At 46.1% G+C, this 21,468-nt stretch overlaps 1 protein-coding gene and 1 long non-coding RNA gene across 3 annotated transcripts in view; one reads left to right on the top strand and one right to left on the bottom strand.

Annotated features, from left to right (window-relative positions):
* Positions 1-975: 975 nt before the first annotated feature.
* Positions 976-19,582, bottom strand: LOC112642371 (uncharacterized). Of its 2 annotated transcripts, XR_007402455.1 has the most exons (4): positions 18,591-19,582; positions 16,433-16,566; positions 2,436-2,526; positions 976-1,779 (listed from the first exon to the last, which is right to left on the bottom strand). It is a non-coding gene; the product is annotated as an uncharacterized LOC112642371 (long non-coding RNA). The 2 variants fall into 2 exon arrangements; XR_003125213.3 differs by lacking the exons at positions 976-1,779; positions 2,436-2,526 and adding an exon at positions 14,444-14,682.
* A 178-nt stretch (positions 19,583-19,760) lies between these two features.
* EPHA10 (EPH receptor A10) overlaps positions 19,761-21,468 on the top strand; it is a 41,433-nt gene continuing 39,725 nt past the window's right edge. Inside the window, 1 exon segment of the mRNA XM_025419869.3 lies at positions 19,761-19,923. Coding sequence (XP_025275654.2) covers positions 19,818-19,923 — 106 coding nt within the window. The 5' untranslated portion in view covers positions 19,761-19,817.

Consider the following 21,468-nt stretch of genomic DNA (forward strand, 5'->3'; position numbering starts at 1 on the left):
ATCCAATGGTAGGGCTGAGTGAGTAGATTCCCTGGTTCAACGACGTCCTTAGGAACCTGAGTTGTTTCCGTCTCACCGCTCTGCTGGGCCCACCATTGACTTCACCCCAAAGCTGGCTCCCCTCCTATCACAGAATGACTACCAGGGGTAATGGAGCCAGCCCACTCCCTTTTCCCATTCAACAGGCAACAGTAAGACTGATTTCTCTTTCCTAGAAGTCCTAAGCAAGCTTCTCCTTAAATCTCATAAGTCTAATCTGATTAAGGCCTGTTCATCCCAAACAAATTGCTGCCAAGGGGGATGGAACTACCACAACTAGATTAGATTAAATGTTTAGAGAGGATTAAATGTTGAGGGGAAGACCATGACGTCTACCATGGAATTAGATAACTCTGGAAATGAGTAAGAATGGGAAGAGGGGGGGAAAAAAAAGGATGTACCTTTCAGGAACACCAGCATTTATGCATTGGGCTGGGGAAGGAGAACGTGTGAGGGAAGCTGAGAAAGAATCATGAAAGAGGAAGTAATGATGTAGTTTGTTTTGTTTTGTTTTGGAATGTTGTGTGTGTGTTGGTGGGGTCCAGAGCCAGTGGCCAAGAAAGACTGCTTGAGATGTCTTTGATGCCAAATGGTGGTTTTATTAAAGGATGGGGACAGGACCCGTGGGCAGAAAGAGCTGCTGAGCTCCTGCCTGCCTCCCCAGGATTGTGAGGAGCAGCTGATTACATACCTTGGGGTTGGGGGGAAGTGAAGATAAGGGAAAGTCCAGAAGGACTTTCATATGCTAAGGACTCAGGATCCTGGAAGAATTCTATAATCTGTCTATCTCAAGTATTTGTCAATGGGCTGCAGGTTAGAAGGAGATTTAATTTTATCCACATTTTCTTCTGCCTTTGTTTCCCACATCAGTGGGAGAAGTGAGAGTGGACGGTAATGGTTTTAGAAAACTAGTGGATGCTTCCTGCCGCCCCTCCGTCATTCCCCTATTCCTAGGAATGCCCTGCAATCTAACGGTGGCTTTCCCTAGCCACGCCTGGAGTCCCTGACACTACCACACACCCATAATGGTTTGATCCAGGCCTAGAACCCGGACCCACGAGGAACCCATGAGAGTGCCCTGTTTCCCATCGTACCCATCATGGACACCAACCCAAGGTCATCGATTACAATCCTTCCCTGGGATTTTTCTCGCTGGTGCTGAGGGTAGTAGATGCAATCTTTCTCTCTAAAAGTAATTAGAGAAGTTACAAGGAACAGGAGGGAGCTTAGTGGTATTGGATCCCTGGTTTCAGTTTTCCTTGAGGCCTGGTTTTGGTGTGAAACACTGAAATACTCTTCCAGTAAATGAACCGTTCATTCCAAGCAAGATGAGTTCATGGAGTAGACTTTACTGGTTGCCTATCAATGTCAAGCAGAGACTCATAAAGGGACTTGGGAACAGGGAGGCCATTTGGAAGGTAACCTAGGAAGCTAGAGCAAGGAATCGAGGAGTATAGGACAAAAAAAAAAAAAAAAAAAAAAAAAAACGGAAGAAGAGCCAAACTAATGAAAGGTAACATTGCGGAGGTTGCTGCTATAGCTAATGGGGCTTCGAGTCCACCTTCTAAGAAGTGTACAAATGCCTCCCAGAATTAAAAGGCTAAAAGCCAAGGCAATTCTCTCCTGGCCCCCATCATCCACTGGTTGAGTGTTTTCCTAGGGCTGTTCACTTCCTCACCCTTCTGGTCTCCTTTGTGCCAAGTAAGCTCCCCTGGTATCAGAGAAGATCCCGAGGCCGACCTACAGACAGAAGGACACATCGGATGTTTGAAGCGCGATGCTGCCAATGAGAGGTAAGTCTGAAAACTTACTACAGACTTAGCAGCTTAAGGCGGCAGGGAAGTGTACTATCTCACAATTTCTGTAAGTCAGAAGTCCAGGCACGGTGTGACTCAGCTGTTTTTTTTTTTTTTTTTTTTTTTTTGCCTAGTCCCACAAGACCAAAATCAAAGTGTTGGCAGGACTCTGCTCCTTTGTGGAGGCTTTAGGAACGGACCCACATCCCAGATGGTTGGCGTAGAACCTCAGTTCTATGTCATTGTAGAACTGAAGCTCCCACTTCCTTGCTGGCTGTCAGGTCGGGGTCTTTCTCACCTTCCAGAGGCTGCCTGCATTTCTTAGTTTGTGGCTCCCTTCCTCCATTTTCAAAGCCAGCGACGTCAGGCCCAGCCCTCACACAGTGAATCTCTCTGCCTTCCTCTTCTACTCTTAAAAGCTCATGTGCTACATTAGGCCCCCATTGGATGTGCCAGGATAATTTCTCTGTTTTAAGGCCAACTGATTAGTAACCTTAATCCCAAATGCCAAGTCCCTTCAAAGCAGGAACTATATTAATATTCGGAGGAATAGCCCAAGGACAAGAATTTCAGAGGCAGAAGCATCTTCAGATTTCTTACTTTGGAGACCATTGCTGGAATCAAAGTGAGTTGTGACTTGCGGCTTCCAAGTTGTCGGCTGCACCCACTCCATCAGTTACAACATGTTCGGCTGTAAATAAGAAGGGAGGTAGTTATTTTTTTTTTAAAGATTTTATTATTTATTTATTTATTTATTTACTTATTTATTTATTTTTAAAGTTTTTTTTTAATTTTTTAATTTTTTTATTCATAGAGACAGAGAGAGAGAGAGAGGCAGAGACACAGGCAGAGGGAGAAGCAGGCTCCATGCAGGGAGCCCAACGTGGGTCCCGGGTCTCCAGGATCACGCCCTGGGCTGCAGGCGGCGCTAAACCGCTGCGCCACCAGGGCTGCCCGGGAGGTAGTTAAATATGGCTAAAAACCATGCTTCTCCAACTTTAACATCATATTTTATTTATTTGTTCGTGAGAGCCAGAGAGAGAGAGAAAGAGAGGCAGAGACATAAGCAGAGGGAGAAGCAGGTTCCCTGCAGGGGACTAGATCCCCACACCAGAGATCATGACCTGAGTCAAAGGCAGATACTCAACCACTGAGCCACCCAGGCATCCCTCTTATTTTTCCTTTTAGGAAAAAAAAAAAAAAAAAAGTGACATGCCCCAAGGATGTGGAGTTAGAATAGCACTGGAAGCCAGAAGGCAGGAGGATTACCTCCAAAATTCTAAGGAAAATAACTTTGAGCCTATAACCAGTTTAACAAGCGTGAATGGAGAATAAAGACAGTTTTAGGTATCCAAGGTCTCAGTATCTTTTTTCTATGCCCCCTTTCTTAGGAAGCCACCAAAGGATATAATGAGAAGGTAAATTTAAAAAGGTAAGGAGAAATTTGGGATATGGTAAAAAAAAAAAAAAAAGAAATCTAAAATAGAAGAAAAGCTTTGCGAAGCCCCAGGATAACAGCTGGGCAAGTCCAAAGAGCAGTCTGCCCCAATAGAAGCAGAAAGATACCCGGGAGCAGGTGGTGTCCAGGGAACAACTGAAATTGAGAGACATCCTGGTCCCAACTTTCCTCTTATGTGGCTGTATATTATTTTAGGTTAAATCACTAGGATGGGGGATCCCTGGGTGGCTCAGCAGTTAAATATCTGCCTTTGGCTCAGGGCATGATCCTGGAGTCCTGGGATCGAGTCCCACGTCGGGCTCCCTGCATGGAGCCTGCTTCTCCCTCTGCCTGTGTCTCTGCCTCTCTCTCTCTTTGTGCCTCTCATGAATAAATAAATAAAATCTTAAAAAAATAAATCACTAGGATGCATTATATTCTATAATATTTCCCACTGGTGAGCCAAATGTGAACCATGATTATACTTCCTTTCTTGTAAAATGTTTGTTTCTCCTGGAGTTAATAATTCCCCTTTTCCCTATTATTTGTTTTCTACGTCTTCCTAAACTCTCCAACACAACTATAGAAATAGAAGTTCTCCAAATACCATCTTCTATGCAGTTCCTATAGGAGGATGTCTATCAATCAGTGAATAAAACAGAGGGGTCAGATGATGATAAGCGCAGTAGAGAAAAGCAAGGCCGGATTGACGGAGGAGGGCCAGGGTGGGGAAGGTTTGTGATTTTTGTAGGTTGGTCAGGGAAGACCTCAGTGCAAGAGTGACCCAAAAGGAGAGAGGAGGGAAACCATGCAGACATTTGGAGGAAGAGCGTTCCAGGCAGAGAGAGCAGCAAACTCAAAGTCCTGGTGTAGTTCTCGGTACTGAAGATGTCACAGGGACCGATGCAGGTCAGCTTCATGCCTTCGAGGAGTTTACATATAACGCCAAGGTGACCAGAGCCACTGCCGGGGTAGGTGGAGGCCTCGGGCAAGAAGAGTCACCTCCATTTGCTGCTGCCAGTTTGGTGCAATGGGATGAAATACAAGATATGAATTGGAATGCCTTCTATCTCTCTCTCTCTCTCTCTCTCTCTCTCTCTCTCTCTCTTTCTCACACATACACACACACACACACACACACACATGCACACACACCTACTTGCTTAAGTGGCCATTTTGTTCCCCTGATCATGGCTTTTGGACCAGCAACGGACATCTGGCCCAAGCTGGACAATTAGATTCCTTCCCAAGAATTCACCAAAATTAGCTGTGGGGAGGTAAGTTGAAAGGTCACGCGGGCTCAGGGACACAGCAGAAGCCAGACTAGACATGACAAGCCAGGTAGACCCCGAAAAGCCAAAGTCATGGGGAGACCAGAGTTTAAGAGCAGATGCCATGAGTAGGGCTGAGATGAGCGGTCTGTCTACAAAACGGAAAATGCAGCAACTATGTTTTAAGAAGAAGAAACCAGGGACACCCGGGTGGCTCAGTGGTTGGGCAGCTGCCTTCAGGCTCAGGTCGTGATCCCAGGATCTGGGATCGAGTCCTGCATTGGGCTCCTGTGGAGAGCCTGCTTTGCCCTCTGCCTGTGTCTCTGCCTCTCTCTGTGTGTCTCTCATGAATAAATAAATAAATCTTAAAAAAAAAAAAAAAGAAGAAGAAGAAGAAACCAGAGGTCATTTGACTTCAGGAGGAAAGAGGAAGAGAGAGCAAGCAAGCAAAAGACTTTTTCTTTCTTTCTTTCTTTCTTTCTTTCTTTCTTTCTTTCTTTCTTTCTTTCTTTCTTTCTCTTTCTTTCTTTCTTTCTTTCTTTCTTCTTCTTTCTTTCTTTCTTTCTTTCTTTCTTTCTTTCTTTCTTTCTCTTTCTTTCTCTCTTTCTCTCTCTTTCTCTTTCTCTCTCTCTTTAGGATAAATCAGTTGCCTTGATAGACATTTCCATCCACCTGCTAAGTCCTTTCTCCTTCACTTGATGGGGTTTAGATATTTCTGTCTGTGGCAGATAGGCCCTGGCATGGTCCCTATGATTCCTGTTCCCTGGTGTGTGTCTCATTCTGAAATCCTCCTCCCACAACCCCAGAGTATGGGTAGGACCTGTGAGTTGCTTCTAACCAGTAGAATATAGCAAAAGTAAGGAATCCTGTAGATGTAATTAAGGTCCCAGATTAGTTGAGTCTGAGTTAATTAAAAGGGAGGTTATTCTGACTTAATCATGAAAAAGACTCTTCAGAGAAGGACTGGGTACTCCTGAGGTGACAGGTTCTTGTAGGCTTGATGAAGTGAGCAGCCGCTTCGGGAAACTCGTATGGCAAGGAACTGTGGGCAGTCTTCAGCCAACAGCCAGCAAAAAGCCAGCCTCGTCAGTCCTACAGCCATAAGGAAATAAGTTCTGCCCACAAACTGAATGAGCTTGGAAGCAAATTCTTCCCTAGTTGAGGCTTTGATGAGAATGCCGCCTCGCCAACACCTGCATTGCAGGCTGTGAGACCCCGAGCAAAGGACCCAGTTGTGCCCAGAACTGACCCATGGAAAATGTGAGGTTATCATTATGTGCATTCTTTTAAGCTGCCAAGCTTGTGGTAATTTGTTAGTAGACTGTGAAAAGCAACACACTGTCCTTCCAGCCAACGTTGACTAAACAAATAGGCTTGAAAATTTTAACAGGATGCCTAGGTTCTAGTCTAAGCCTTGCAGTGGTTTTCTTGGACCCAAGCCAATGTTTTTCTCTCTCTAGGCCCCAGATCCCTCCTCTGTATTATGGGCAGGTGGGCTGGCGGAGTTCTGATGTCCTTGTAGTTGCGATGTTTTGGATGTTGCCCCTGACCGCTGTCCTATTGTGGAGTAATGTATGTTGACTCCACTTCTCTTCTCATAAGGCTCCAAGACAAAGTGACTGCCCTCATCTGAAGGTGTAAATCCTAACTCATTGTTTGGTCTTCCAGTTTTGCCACAGTCCTTTTGTGGAACCACGCGGCCTCCCACTACTGGCCCTATTAGCATAAACGTTTGGGGGTAAGGAGTGAGGAAGGGCCTGTATTCGAATCATTGTCTATGGTCTATAGTTGAAACCACGCTATCTGAAAAGATACAGCCGTTTCTTTTAACCCTGGATCGCCATAGGACCTCTTTAAGGAGTGTAGAGTAAGCTAAGGAAGCTTCTCTGCAGGACAGTAGGGAAAGAAGAGAGCAAAGGAGAGAGAGACAGAAACAGACACAGGAAGAGAAATATGGATAGGTTGCTATTTTGTTGGTTTTTTTTGTTGTTGGTTTAAAAAATTTTTAAGTTTTAAAATTATTTTATTTATTTATTTATTCATTTATTTACTTATTTGACACAGAGAGAGACAGACAGATAGATGGACAGCATAATCAGGGAGACTGGTAGGCAGAGGCAGAGGCAGAGGGAGAAACAGGCTCCCCCTGGAGCAGGAAGCCCGATGCGGAGCTCGATCCCAGGACCTTGGGATCATCACCTGAGCCAAAATCCAGAGATGGCCACTTTAACTCACTGAGCCACCCAGGTGCCCCACAATTTCATTTTTAAAAAAGATTTTGTTTATTCATTCATGAGAGACACACACACGGAGAGAAGCAGAGACAGAGGCAGAGGGAGAAGCAGGCTCCATGCAGGGAGCCCGACATGGGATTCAATCCCAGGTCTCCAGGATCAGGCCCTGGGCCAAAGGCGGTGCTAAACCGCTGAGCCACCTGGGCTGCCCTCATTTTTTAAAAATAATCTTTACACCCAACATGGGGCTTGAACTCACAACTGCAAGATCAAGGGTCACACAGTCTACTGACTAAGCGAGCCAGGTGCCCCAGATAAATGCTATTTTGAAGATAAAACAACTGAGAGATTACTGGAAAAGTAAAAAAAAAAAAAAAAAAAAGTTTTTTTTACATGATTTTCAAGTAATGTCATATCAATAAAGGACATACAGTTGACTTTTGTACAACATGGTTTGAACTGCACGGGCCTATTTATACACAGATTTTTTTTTTCAATAAGTATACTGGAAAACTTTTTGAAGATTTGTGCCCCTTTGAAAAAACTCACAAACTGTATAGCTTAGATATATCAAGAAAAATTAAAAGTTGGGTATGTCATGTTGCATAAAATATATGTAGATGTGGGCAGCCCAGGTGGCTCAGCAGTTTAGCGCCGCCTGCAGCCCAGGGCGTGATCCTGGAGACCCGGGATCGAGTCCCATGTCGAGCTCTCCGCATGGTCCCTGCTTCTCCCTCCGCCTGTGTCTCTGCCTCTCTCTCTCTCTCTGAATAAATAAAAAAAAAGTTTAAAAAATATATATGTAGATATTAGTGTATTTTATCATTTAATACCATAAGATATCCACACACCTATTACAAAACTTTAAACTTGGGGTGCCTGGATGGCTCAGTTGGATGACTGACTCTTGGTTTCAGCTCGGGTCATGATCTCAGGGTCGAGTCTGCTTGAGATTTTTTTTTAAAGATTTATTTATTTATTTATGATAGAGAGAGAAAGAGAGGCAGAGGTACAGGAGGAGGGAGAAGCAGGCTCCAGGACTCGATCCCAGGACTCCAGGATTGCGCCCTGGGCCAAAGGCAGGTGCCAAACCACTGAGCCACTCAGGGATCTCCTGCTTGAGATTTAAAAAAAATATATTTATTTATTTATTTTACAGAAAGAGAGAGAGTGTGTGTGTGCGCGCAGGTGGGGGAAGGGGCCAAGGGAGAGACTCTCAAGCAGACTCCCCACTGAGCATGGAGCCCATCATGGGGCTTGATCCCAGGGCCCTGAGATCAGGACCAGAGCCAAAATCCAGCGTCGGCCCCTTACTGGACTAAGCCACCCAGGTGCCCCGTCTGCTTGAGATTGTTTCCGCAACCCTCACACACCCCGGCTCCTTCCTCCATTCGTACCCTCAGTCTCTCTCTCTCTCAAATGAGTAAATAAAATCTTTTTAAAAAGTTCAAACTTACCAAAACTCACTCACACAAACACTTCCAGACCATATGTGACACCAGAAAAATGTAAACAAAGGTAAAGATGCAGTAAAAATAATATAACTGCATAAAATTAACCATAGTGCACACTGTACTACCACAATGATTTTATAGCTACCCCCTGTTGCCATTGCAGTGAGTTCGACTGTTGCTTGTATTTGGTTAAAACAGCTTGTGATCAGAGAATAAACTGGTGGTTGCCAGGGGGCCAGGAGGTGTGGGGAGTGGGAGATAGAGGCTTCCAGTCAAGGAATGAATAAGTCAGGGGGGTGAAAGGTTACAGCATAGGGAACAGAGTCAGCGGTGTTGTAATCGCCTTGTATGGTGATGGATATGCCGTCGAATTGCTATGTTGGGGCAGCCCGGGGGGCTCAGCGGTTTAGCGCCTGCCTTCAGCCCAGGGCCTGATCCTGGAGACCCGGGATCGAATCCTGTGTCGGGCTCCCTGAGTGGAGCCGGCTTCTCCCTCTGCCTGTGCCTCTGCTTCTCTCTCTCTCTATGTCTCTCATGAATAAATAAATTAAATAAAAAAAAAAGAATTGCTATGTTGCACACCTGAAACGAATGTAACGCTGTGTGCCAACTATACTTCGATTTTTAAAAAGCAACATGTGATTGATGCTAATCATCTCTGAGCGAGAAGTTGGTCTCCCCAGTAGATTGGGTATCACAGTAAAAAGTGATCTCTCGGGGTTCTTGTGTATTTTTTGTGTTCAGTGCAATACTGTCAACTTTGAATATCACCAGGGGACCCATATAAAATGTCACTAGTGATGCTGGAAGTGCTTCCCAGAAGCAAAGGTAGGACATTACAAGAAAAAGTCGAATTGCTTGATATGTACCATAGATTGAGGTCTGCAGCTACGGTTGCCCTCCATTTCAGGATAAATGAATCCACTGTAAGTACTATTGGGGAAAAAAATGAGAGAGAGAGAAAGAAAAGGAAATTTGTGAAGCAGCTGCTGCAGCTGTGCCAGCAAGCACAAAAGCCTTGGATTTTTTTTTGCAAAGTACCTTTAAAAAAAAGATTTTATTTATTTATTCATGAGAGACACACACAGAGAGAGAGAGAGAGAGGCAGAGACACAGGCAGAGGGAGAAGCAGGCTCCATGCAGGGAGTCCGACGTGGGATTTGATCCCCGGTCTCCAGGATCACGTCCTGGGCTGAAGGCAGGTGCTAAACCACTGAGCCACCCGGGCTGCAACCCCCCCTTTTTTATTTTTATTATCCCCCCCCTTTTTTAAATCTCACATTGAAAATGCAGCTTTTGTGTGGGTGCGGGATTGCTATAACAAAGTTATACCTACAGACTCTAATATGATTTGAGAAAAAGTGAAGTCATTATATGACAACTTAAAGCAAAAGAAGGATCTTAAGTTGGAGAATTTAATGCCAGTAAAGGATGGTTTGATAATTTTAGGAAGAGGTTTGGCTTTAAAAATGTTAAGATCAAAGGAGGAACAGCTTCTGCCAACCAAGAGGCAGGCAGGCAAGTTCTCAGATGCCATTAGGAAAACCATTGAGAAGAAAAGATACCTGTCTGAGCAGGTTTTTAATGTAGATGAAAGTGCCCTATTCTGGGGGGATAAAAATTCCATGAAGGACATTTATTAGTAAGAAAGAGAAGCAAGCACCAGGATTTAAGGCCGAAAGGGAGAGGCCAACTCTACTGTTTTGTGCAAATGCAGTCAGGTTTGTGATCAGGACTGCCCTCCTGTGTAAAGCTGCTAACCCCGAAACCTTGAAGGAAAAAGATAAATGTGAGTTGCTAGTCTTCATTGTACAATAAGAAGGTCTGGACAATGAGGACACTTTTCCTGGAACGCTTTCATTGCTGCATTGTCTCTAAAGTCAGGAAATGTCTTGCCAGCAGGGACTGCCTTTTTTAAAGTTCTTTTGATATTGGACAATGCCCCCGGCCACCCAGAACCTCGTGAGTTCCATGCCAAAGGTGTCCCAGGGGTGCGCTTGCCCCCAAACACAACGTCTCTACTTGAGCCTCTGGATCAGGGGGTCATAAGGACCTTTAAGGCTCATAGCCCATGGTACCCTACAGAAGGGATTGTCAATGCCGTATGGAAGAGAATCCCAGTGAAGAGAAGGTCGCAAAAGTCTGGAAGGATTGCACCACTAACTGTCTCATCACTGTTATTGAAAGGCCATAAAAGCTGTCAATAAACAATAAATTCCTGCTGGAGAAAACTGTGTCCAGATGTTATGCATAATAACTTTACAGGATTTATGAGCGAGCTGGTCAAGGAAATCATGAAAAAGATTGTGACCACTGAGGGGGGCACTTGATGGGATGAGCACTGGGTGATATGCTATATGTTGGCAAATTGAACTCCAATAAAAAATAAATACAAATAAAAGATTGTGACTATGGCAAAAAAAAAAAAGGTGAGGGGTAAAAGGTTTAAAGATATGGACCTTGGAGAAATTCAAGAGCTAATAGACGCCACACCAGAAGAGGTGACGGACAATGACTTGGTGCCACGAATGCTCCTGAGCTCGTGCCGGACAGTGAGGAAGACCCAGAGGAAGCAGTGAGGAAGCCGTGCCAGGAAAACAGGTGGACATCAGACAGTCTGGCAGAAAAGTTCGATTATTCGAGATCGCTCAGAAGCGATCTTCTGGGATGTGGATCCTTCTATGGCCTAGGCACTGACACTAAAGCAAATGGTGGGAGGAGGATTGGCACCATACAGAAACGCTTTTGGAGAAATGAAAAGGCAAAAGGGTTAGACAGAAATTACTCCATATTCCTGCAAAGTTAAACCGGGTGCACCTGCCTCTCCTGTCTCCCCTCCACCTCTGCTATCCCTGCCACCTCTGAGATGGCCAGGCCCACCCCTCCTCTTCCTCCTCCTCCTGAGCCCACTCGACATAAAGACAATGAGGATGAAGACCTTTATGCTGATCCCCTTCCACTTAATGAGTAACAAATAATCATCATGCTATATGGTTAATAAGCTTACCTGTTGGATGTGTGTGTGTGTGTGTGTGTGTGTGTGTGTGTGTCTCCGTGTGAACACCTATTAACTTTATGACAGGAGAGAACCTTTTCTCTCCCTCTTGTCATAGACTTTTTGGGATGAAATCATGTGTTGGATTTTGTGTCATTATCGCCATCATCGCCTACGTATTTGTCAAGTCAAACCCTTTGTGCAAGTCTTGTGTGGGAGCCGATGGCCCATCCTTATGCAGGCATATGGCCTGTGATGTTTAATATCAATTAATAATGTGTTAGTTTTCCTCACTGTTTGTTTTAAGATTTTATTTATTTATTCATGATAGACATAGAGAGAGAGGCAGAGGCACAGGCAGAGGGAGAAGCAGGCTCCGTGCAGGGAGCCCGACGTGGGACTCGATCCCAGGACTCCAGGATCACACCCTGGGCCAAAGGCAGATGCTCAACCACTGAGCCATCCAGGCGTCCCTAGTAAAGAGTCTCTTAAGGCTTGTTTCCTTCTCTCCTTTTTTTTTCTTTCCCCCCTTCCCAAATATTCATCTGTTTTCTTTCTTAAATTCCACATATGAGTGTGATCATATGGTATTTGTCTTTCTCTGATTGGCGTATTTACTTGGCATAATACACTCTACCTCCACCCATGTTGTTGCAAATGGCAAGATTTTATTCTTTTTGATGGCTGAGTAGTAGTCCATTGTGTGTGTGTGTGTTGTGTGTGTGGTGTGTGTGTGTGTGTGTGTGTGTGTGTACCCATCTTTACCCACTCATCAGTTGATGGACGTTTGGGCTATTGTTGACAATGCCAAGGGATATCCTTATGCTATGTTCATATCACTGAGTACACTCTGTCTTCCACATTCATTCTTTTAAAAAGATATTATTAATATATCTGAGAGACAGTAAGAGAGAGCAGGGGGAGGGGCAAAGGGAGGGGGAACCTGACACAGCGTTTGATCTCAGGACTCCAGATCATGACCTGAGTCGAAAGCAGGTGCTTAACTGAATGAGCCACTCAGGCGCCCCTCCATGTTCATTCTTTTGCCCAAATTCTCTTTTCTTGGATTTCCAGGAATCTTAGTTTTTACACTGTAGATGTGCAGGTGTGGTTTTATATACTTTAAGGCTATGCTACTAGGTGTATACAAATTTAGAATTGTTATATCTTCCTATTTCATTGACATTTTATTCATTACACAGCATCTAGTAATCCTTCTGGCCTTAAAATTTAACTGGTATAATATTAGTTTTGCTTCACTGTCTTTTAGTTACTGTCTGGATAGCATCTTTTACAACCATTTTATTCACTATGTCCAAATCCTTTTTTAAAAAATTTTTAAAGATTTTATTTATTTATTTATTTATGAGAGACACATTGAGAGAGAGAGAGAGAGAAAGAGAAAGGCAGAGACACAGGCAGAAGGAGAAGCAGGCTCCATGCAAGGAACCTGATGTGGGACTCGATCCCGAGACCCCAAGATCACGCCCTGGGCCAAAGGCAGCGCTAAACTGCTGAGCCACCCAGGTTGCCCTATCCAAATCCTTATGTATAAGACTTTTCTTTTTAGAGTGGGAGAGACAGGGGGGTATGTAGAGGCAGAGGGAGCAGGAGAGGGAGAGAATCTTAACCCCCACAAGGGGCCCGAAATGAGGCTCAATCTCATGACCCTGAGATCATAACCTAAGACAAAATCAAGAGTCCAATGCCCAATGGACTGAGCTACCCGGGCGCCCCTATGTATATATTTATTTTTAAAGCAGTAAAGAGTTGTCTTCTAAAAACCAAGCTGACAATTTTTGTTCTCTACTAAGGGTATTTCACTTATATTTAATATCTATTTATACATTTGAGTGTCAAGATATCATAGTAATTGTTTTCTACTTCTGCCACATGTTCTATGTTCCTTTTTCCTCTCATCTTTTAAACCTTTTTTTAAAATTGGTTTTATTATTTCATTATTTTCCTACATTAACTTGTTAGTGTATATATATATATATTTACTATCTTTCCATGATTACCATGGTGATTACAGCATGCATTCTTGATTTGTTAAAGTTGAATATAAATTAATTCTTTTGCCCTTTCTTGGACAATGCAAGGATCTTAAAATACTTTAACTCTACTCACCTGCTCCCACAGTGTGTCCTATTTCTGTGGTGTGGTTTAATTTTACATATGCTTAAAATTCTACAAGATGTTATTGCTTTATACAGCCATCGTTCATTTACTTTTACCCATATGTTTATCCTTTCTGTTGCTCTTTATTTCTTCCTGCATATTCATGCTTCCTTTTAGTTTATTTTCATTCCGCTTGCAAAAGTCCCTTTAGTATTTCTTTTAGTGTGGCTCTATGGAGGAAAAATTTTCTCAGGTTTTGATTGTTTGAAAACATGCATTTTTCTTTTGTTTTTGAAGGATATTTTCACTGGGTATAGAATTTTAGATTAACCATATTTTCTTTCAGACTTTAAAGATGCTATTCCATCATTTTCTTGACTTTATCATTTATATTGGGGAGTTAGTTGTTAGTTTTAATTTTCTTCCTTTGAAGGTAATGTCTTTTTTCTCACTCTAATTGCTTTTAGGTTTTATTTTGTTTTTGGCTTTCAGTAATTTTATTATGAGGTGTGTAGGTGTTGTTTAATTTGAATTAATTCTGCTTGGGATTGATGACACATCTTGAGTATATGTCTTGATGTCTTTCATTGGTTTTAGAAATTTTCCAACTACCCTCTTTTCAAATATTGCTTCTTTCCCATTCTCTCTCTTCTCTCTTTCTAATTCCATACATTTAGGCTTATTCACCATGTCCCATATGTCTCTTACTCTCTTATCTATATTTTCTATTCTTTTCTCTCTCTACACACTTCAATATGGATATTCTATACTGACCTATCTCCCAGTTTATTAATCCTAGAATTAGTTGTGTCTAATCCTATGTTAGATTATCCACCTATTGTGTTACATACAGTTATTGTATTTTTTTGTTCTAGGATTTCAATTCCATTCCTATTTAGGATATACTAAGTTTGGTGATTAGCTTATATTCTACCACAAAATCCCAAAGCTAAACGTTGTTGTTGTATGCAGATCATCCCCATTCAGTTAATTCAATTCAGTTAATAGTGTAAATAAAACTAAATAAAGTATCATTTTTTGTTTAAGCCAGTTTTGGTTAGATTTCCAATTACATACAACTGAAAAAAATTTTTTAAAAGATCTTATTTATTTGTTCATGAGAGACACAGAGAGAGGGGGCAGAGACATAGGCAGAGGAAGAATCAAGGTCCCCACAGGGAGCCTGATGCAGGACTCTATCCCAGGACCTGGGGGTCACGACCTGAGCAGAAGGCAGATGCTCAACCACTGAGCCATGCAGGGGTCCCACAACTGAAAACTCTTAACAAAGTGTTGAGATCTCTCTCTTCATTATGTCAAGATGGCTGCAGCACCTTCAGATGTGGACATGACATACAGAAAAGAAGCAGAATATTGCCTTTTATGCAGTTCTTTTTATTAGAAGAGAAAATCTTTTCTAAAAAAAAAAAAATAATAAAATAAAATAAAATAAAATAAAATAAAATAAAAAAAAAAAAGAAAATCTTTTCTAGAATCCCTAATTCAGAAGGCCAGGGTTGTATCATATACTCATGCTTAAGCTAACCCTGACACATGGAATTGGATGACGATGATTAACCAATAACAATCTTTATTCATCCCTGAACTTGGGGAGAGGGCCATCTTCTCTGAGCAAAGGACTACAGTGGATGTACATCCAAACAAAATTGGGGGTTTCTCAGGAATGAAAAATATGAAAAGTATTGGGAAATCAAAGGTGTTTACCTCACTAAGATATACTCATTTTCTGTAAAAGTTGTGTGTGTGTGTGTGTGTGTGCCTATAGAAAATATCAGGAAGGGTACATATCAACCTGTTAACAGGTTTAAAATGTGAAATGGGATTATATGAGGGTGATATACCTTTATTTTTAGGTATCTTTATGGATATCTTTACTTTTTACTGATAACATTTTTATTCGTTTATATTACTCTGGTCATTTAAATTTAAAAGGGATGCTCCAATCTTAAAATGAGCTCCTCAGAAATGAAATCAGGATTTTTTTTTTAAAGTCAGAGAAGCATATGTTGATAGATCCCATTCCAAGCCCTGGCCCTTAGTACAGTCACTGAGGTGCCACTGGCAGGTTTGTCCCCACTGGGAATTTGGAGGCACAAGGCTACCAGAGCCTGATGTCATCAAATATTTAAACCATCCAACTGCCTCCCCTTACACTCTCAAAGCAGCGTTTACATCATAAATTGGCTTCCTGTGCACATTTTCCTACAAGGGAAGAATTTGCTGGACATGGCAATGTGAGAATTCTGGCTCCCTTGGCAGTTCCATTTCTCATTGTGTATTAATTCATCGGTTCTTTGGCTCAGATAAGCAGGATTGGAGCTGAGTTTGTACGATCTACTTTCCAACCCTCCAACACATAGGTTCTTTCTTAGTGCTGTTAAAGTCAAGTTTATGATCCTAGACCATGATTAATTCACTAAGGTAAGTGTCACCTCCAAGGCCACTTGGCAGCTGGCCAAACAGCCTGCCCTGGTGACACTCCTGTCTCTTCAAACACATTGCTTTCAGGCTCTTGTGCTTTCTAGCCACATTCATCTCAACAGACTGTCTCCTTCTTTATCCCTCATTATGTCTTTTCCTCTATGACTGTCTCCCTAATTCTAACCTTCTTTTATCCTTTCCTTTTTTTTCCTTTCTGTTTTTCACCTTAATTAGCCATGAAGTTGAATAATAAAATATACCAGAACTATGTGCCAAGTGCCATGTGCTGGGCCGTACGTACATATAAATTATATTCTGACCTCACAACTCTGAAATGTTTTCATTCTTATTTCACAGAGGAGAAAGCAGAGGATCATAAAATCGAAATAGTTGCATTTGATAATGAAACGTTTTTGCTGCTTACTTTTCAAAGTCAATAAATTAAATGTTTTATATTTCCTTTATCTTAGAAAAATACAATTCAAGCATTTGTATATGAGCTTCATTTTTGCCTGTGAGTTTATTATCCTGGAAAATAATTGACCTTGGGTGTGTTTATTTTTTCTTGAGCTGGGGAGTAGCAGGTAGAATGGAAGAGGAAAGAGACAAATTGGAAATATCACTTTGAGCAGTCGTGCTCACCTGTGCTCTTTGCTTCCTTCTTGTTCTCTTTGCTGAGGATGGGGTTTGGCCCTGATTTGTCTGAAGCAATCTTAGTCTTCTCCATGGAGGAGATCACCTTCTCTGTGCAGTCAGGTCAAATGTACTTTCTGGATCTGTGCAAAAGGAAGAGATTAAAATTTCAGCCCCTAAATTTGTAATTTTCAGTAACTTGGAGATAGAGGTTGCAGTGAAGTTGGACCTGCTCCCTGGAAGATCACTTCTAATTATTTGGACATTGAATTAAGCTGCTCAGCTCCATGTTCTCCCCATCATTCTGCAGATAGTGAGGTAGAAATAGAGAGAAGGATCCTTTCTAAACTACCTCATATGGGGTTTGGGAGGAAGAGAAGAGAAAACAGGAGTTTCCAGATGGGTTCCCGGCCGCTCCACTCCTACTCCATGGAGTAAGCTGCTTGTCTTCTGGAAGGTCAAATCGCTGGATCTAGGTTATAGGCTGGAGGAACAGGCAGCGAGTCCTGGGCTGAGAATTGGAGCCAGAGAGTGGAGAGGTTCCAGGTCCGGTTGAAAATGGAGGGTCCAGGCTTTGACAGGTTTAGCAGCATGGACAACAAATTTTAAAAGACCGAAGCAGGCCTGTGGGGTTCACAGCTCAGCACCAAGCCAGAAATCTACTCTCACCCCACTCCGGTGCTGGTTTTTCCTGGAAAAGATTGAACCTGGCCATTGGTTGACTGGTCCTCAGCACTTAAAGTTCATAGGAAACCATGGCTGAGTTTCCTTCTAAAGCCCTTTTGAATATGTTCACTTAGATGTCTATTCCTCAGTCACTTGGTGGAGTGGAGTCCCCCTTGGAGTAGCTCTTAAGGTCTTGCTGGTTTGCATACATCCTCATACACTGAGACTTCTCTGTTCTGTTTGTTTGTTTGTTTTATAAATGAATCGTTCAGAGGAAGAAAGAAAAGGATTGTTCCAATTTCCCCCCTCTTCTTTCCAATTCTTCTTTTCCCCATTGCTAGGGTCTCTATCTGGCAATTTCCCCAAGGCCCAAGGAGCTTGCACGAATGTGTAGTGGGAGAGGGTGGAATCAGACTCCTGACAGCCTGGGGCTTGTTGGTGCGTCCTCTCGGGCTTTCCCCAGATAGTTTCCCCATCTGCTTGCCTCCTGAATGATCCTTTCGAGGTTCAGAGGGAGTCTGCATTTTGTGTCAGCACACAGGTCGAAACCTCTGGATTGAAGTCCCTGGAGCTCAGGTGAGAAGCCATGACTGGTGCCTAAAGTCTGCATAGGAGGTGGGACCCGGTTTTGAAGAGAAGGGTAGGGGTAGTGGAGTGAGAACTCATTTTGAAATGAAAGGAGTCCTGGATCTCTAAGCAGCTTCTAAAAATACCAACTCCCAACGCTGGGGGTGGGAGTGGGGGAGGGGAAAACCAAGCGTGAGAAGAATGAAGATGGAACGAGGTGCGGATATAGGAGCCCTTCTTCAGGTAGATCTGATTTCAAAGGCCCCGCCTGCATCGAAGAACCTGCGGGAAGCCACAGCTCCTTATGCTTCCTCAGTGGACTTCAGTCTCCTGCGGTGTCGGAGCCCCCAGCGCCCCCCTGGTGACCTTTCTTTCTACCGGCAAAGGAGGCCAACTCCTCCCAGCCACTCCTCCTATTGCTGCTGTCCAGCAAGTATGTGTGTGAGCGAGCAAGTGTGCGTGTACACATCCTAGACGCTCGTGCACACACACACACACACACACACACACACAAATGACACATGAAAGCGGCTTGTAAGTGACCAGCATTCTACGATGCCACGAATTTTCATTATTTTTGGTGCCCAAGGAGGTCCGGACTGTGGCAGACACAGATTCACCCAATATTTTCATGCATACTTTTTTTTTTTAAGATTTTATTTATTTATTCATGAGAGACACAGAGAGGCAGAGACACAGGCAGAGGGAGAAGCAGGCTCCACGCAGGGAGCCCGACGTGGGACTTGATCCTTGGACTCCAGGATCATGCCCTGGGCTGAAGGCAGGCGCTACACCGCCGAGCCACCCAGGCTGCCCTCGCTCAGTATTTTCAGCACAGAGCATGGCACTAGGGAGCGTTGGTTCGAAGGGTAAGGAGCACAAAGCTACAAAACGCACAGTCAAGCCACGCAGGTCATGGAGACACAGGACTCACTCGTTTTCAAAGGTTCTCCAGCTACTTTCGCTGCCAAAAGCAGAGGGGTCGGGTCCCCCAAGGAAGGATCTGAAAAGCTACAGGGTGGGTGGAGCCTTCTCTGCTCGAGTTCAGCCCAGATGGTGGCGCTCAATAGCCGCCTCCCGGGTCCTGGAGGGCTTCAGCCCATCCCACCACCAACGCCTTAAACCCTCAGCTTGCACATAAATGACCTTCACGAGATAGAGGTCGTGTTCCTCGTTTCCTTACAGCTTCTCCAGCGCTGGCTTCTCCGCCTCCGTCGCGGGCGCCTGGGCGTCCGGACCGCTGAGCTCCTCACCAGTCCCCCAGGATAGGCGGAGAGGGGTGATCAAAAGCGGTGGGGGTGGGGGGGAACTCCAGGCTCTGGGCAGACTGGGGAGGAGGTAGTCGGTCCGAGCGCTGCCTGCATCCTGGCAGCAAGAGCAAGAACCTAGGGAGCCAATCGTTCACGCCACGTCTACCGGCAAGCGCATCCTGGCGTCCACATGGTTTCCCAACCGCCCAGGCGCAGCCGGCAGGGTGGGATTCCGTCTCCCACTTTGCTCCTCTTTCCCGAGGAGCTCCCGGGGTCGGGCTTAGCCCCCTCCTCCAGCGTGGGCGGGGAGAGCAGGGGGCGGGATCCAGCCGGGAGACCCCGGGAGCCGCGGACGCAAGGAGAGGCCCAGAGCTGGGAGCTGGAGGCGCTCCCCAGAGCGTGGGGTCAGGACGCGAGGCTCCGCCGCCCCTTGCGAGTCCTGGGAGCGGGGGAGCTTCCAGGCTGGCTCCGGGCTGCAGGTGCCGCCGCCTCCCGGCCCTCCCCGAGCTTCACGCGCTCCTTAACCACGCCCACACCGTCTACTTCTCGGGAGCCCGAGGCCCGGCGTCGGCGCTCCGGGCCCTCGCCGCGGGCGCATCCTCCTCCCGGGAGCCAGGCCCTCGCTCGGCGCTGCCCCACCCCCACGCCGGGGGATCGGCGGGACCCCTTCCTTCCCCCCGCGTCTCCGCCTCGCTGCCCCGCCCCCCGGCCCCCGAAACTCCACCCCTTTCCCTCTGCTGGCGGGGGTTGGTGGACGTCCCGCGGCGGCGCCCGGCGATTGGTCCCCGCGGATGACCGTAACCAGCGAGATCCCGCCCCCGGCAGGCGCCGGGGTCTGGGGGCGCAGCTCCGCGGCGCTGGGGCTGGCGCGGCTCGAGCCGCCGCCGCACTGACAGCTCGGGCTGCGGACCATGGACACCGGCGCCGGCGCGCGGCCGCTGCGCCTGCTCGGCTGCCTGATGCCTCTCTGTCTGGCGTTGCTTTTGGGACCGGGGAGGCCCGGGACGGCCGAGGAAGGTGAGGACGCGGGTGGCTGTTCTTGGAGCTTGGGATGCCGGATGATAAGGGGCTGAGAACTGGGGCTCGGCGGGAAGGAGTCGGAGAGAGAGACTGGAGTCCGCATTGGGGTTTGAAGCAAGCGGGCAGCGAAGAGCTCAAGAGACAGAGAAAAAGGTAGCGGAGCAAAGGAAAAGGGGGGAGCATTGGGGAGATGGGGCTGGGGAAGCAGCAGCCCGGGAGCCGGGGGAGCCAGAGGCGGCGGTGCAGGGGCCGGAGAGGCGGACGGGCTGAGCGGCTGCAGGTGGGGGGCGTGGGGGCGGGGGTGAGCGCGGGGGAGCCCGAGCCGTGCAGGTGAGGTCGGAGTGCGGGGCGAGCGGAGGGAGCGGAGCGCGGGCGGGGGCGCGGCGGGGGGCGCGGCGGGGCCGGGAGCTGTCCGCAGTGCTGACTCCGGAGCCGACGCGCTCCCACGCGGCGGCCCCGCTGCCCGCGTCCGGCCTCCGGTCGTGGATTTGGGGGAGCTGCACACTCAGCCGAATCCAGAGGCGTCACTTCCAGGTGCAGAACCCCGAGGAGCCGGGATCTCAGGCGCTGATTGGGGGGGGGGGGCGGGGGCGGATCTCTGATGCTCTCCAATATGCAATTGCGATGTGCTATCAGTTATACCCCAGTCGGGAAGCTGTCGGCCGATGCCTCTGGAGCCAAGCCTCTTAGAGACCCTCACCTTGGAGCCCCACCCCCCTCCTTGAAGGCTCCAGCTTTGTAATCTTCCAAGACTTCAGGATAGCCTGGGCTGCTGTCTCTGATCTGCAGCCGGGCCGTCCAGACAGGGACTGCTTTGGGACCCAATACTGACAGCAGAGGAGGGAAGAGATTTTTATTTCACCTGCTGCTGTGCTGGCAGAGTCTCTCCACTCGTTTGCCCGGCCCCTGGGAGTCCAACTAAAGAGGTTCAAGTCTCTTCCATCCCTGGTGACTTCATTTTTTTAAAAGATTTTATTTATTTATTCATGAGACACACACACACACACACACACAGAGGCAGAGACACAGGCAGGGGGAGAAGCAGGCTCCATGCAGGGACCCCAATGCGGGACTCGATCCTGGATCTCCAGGATCACGCCCCGGGCCAAAGGCAGGGCCAAACCGCTAAGCCACCCAGGGATCCCCTCCCTGGTCTTCAGACCTTAGAAGAGCCCCTGGGTATGAACGAATTCAGGATGTATGCAGAAATCCTGTAATACGCTCACGTTTTCCCCTCTTCTTGATGCTCAGTTATAATTTAGGGAGCCTGGGAAAGCAGGAGGGGGACTCACTGACACCACTACCTCCCCCCATCTTAGGGCCAATCTTAGAGTGCTTCCATGAATTCGGTGGCAGGCTGAATAATGACTCCCCAAATATGTCCACATCCTAATCCCCAGAACCTGTGAATGTTATTCTAAATGGCAAAAGACTTTGCAGATGTGGGTAGGGATCCTGAGACAGAGATGATCCTGGGTTATTTGGATAGTCCCGATGTAATCACAACAGTCCCTATAAGAGGGATGCAGGAAGAGTCAGAGC

The sequence above is a fragment of the Canis lupus genome, chromosome 15 (assembly GCF_003254725.2).
Source record: "Canis lupus dingo isolate Sandy chromosome 15, ASM325472v2, whole genome shotgun sequence".
Taxonomy (NCBI): Eukaryota; Metazoa; Chordata; class Mammalia; order Carnivora; family Canidae; genus Canis; species Canis lupus.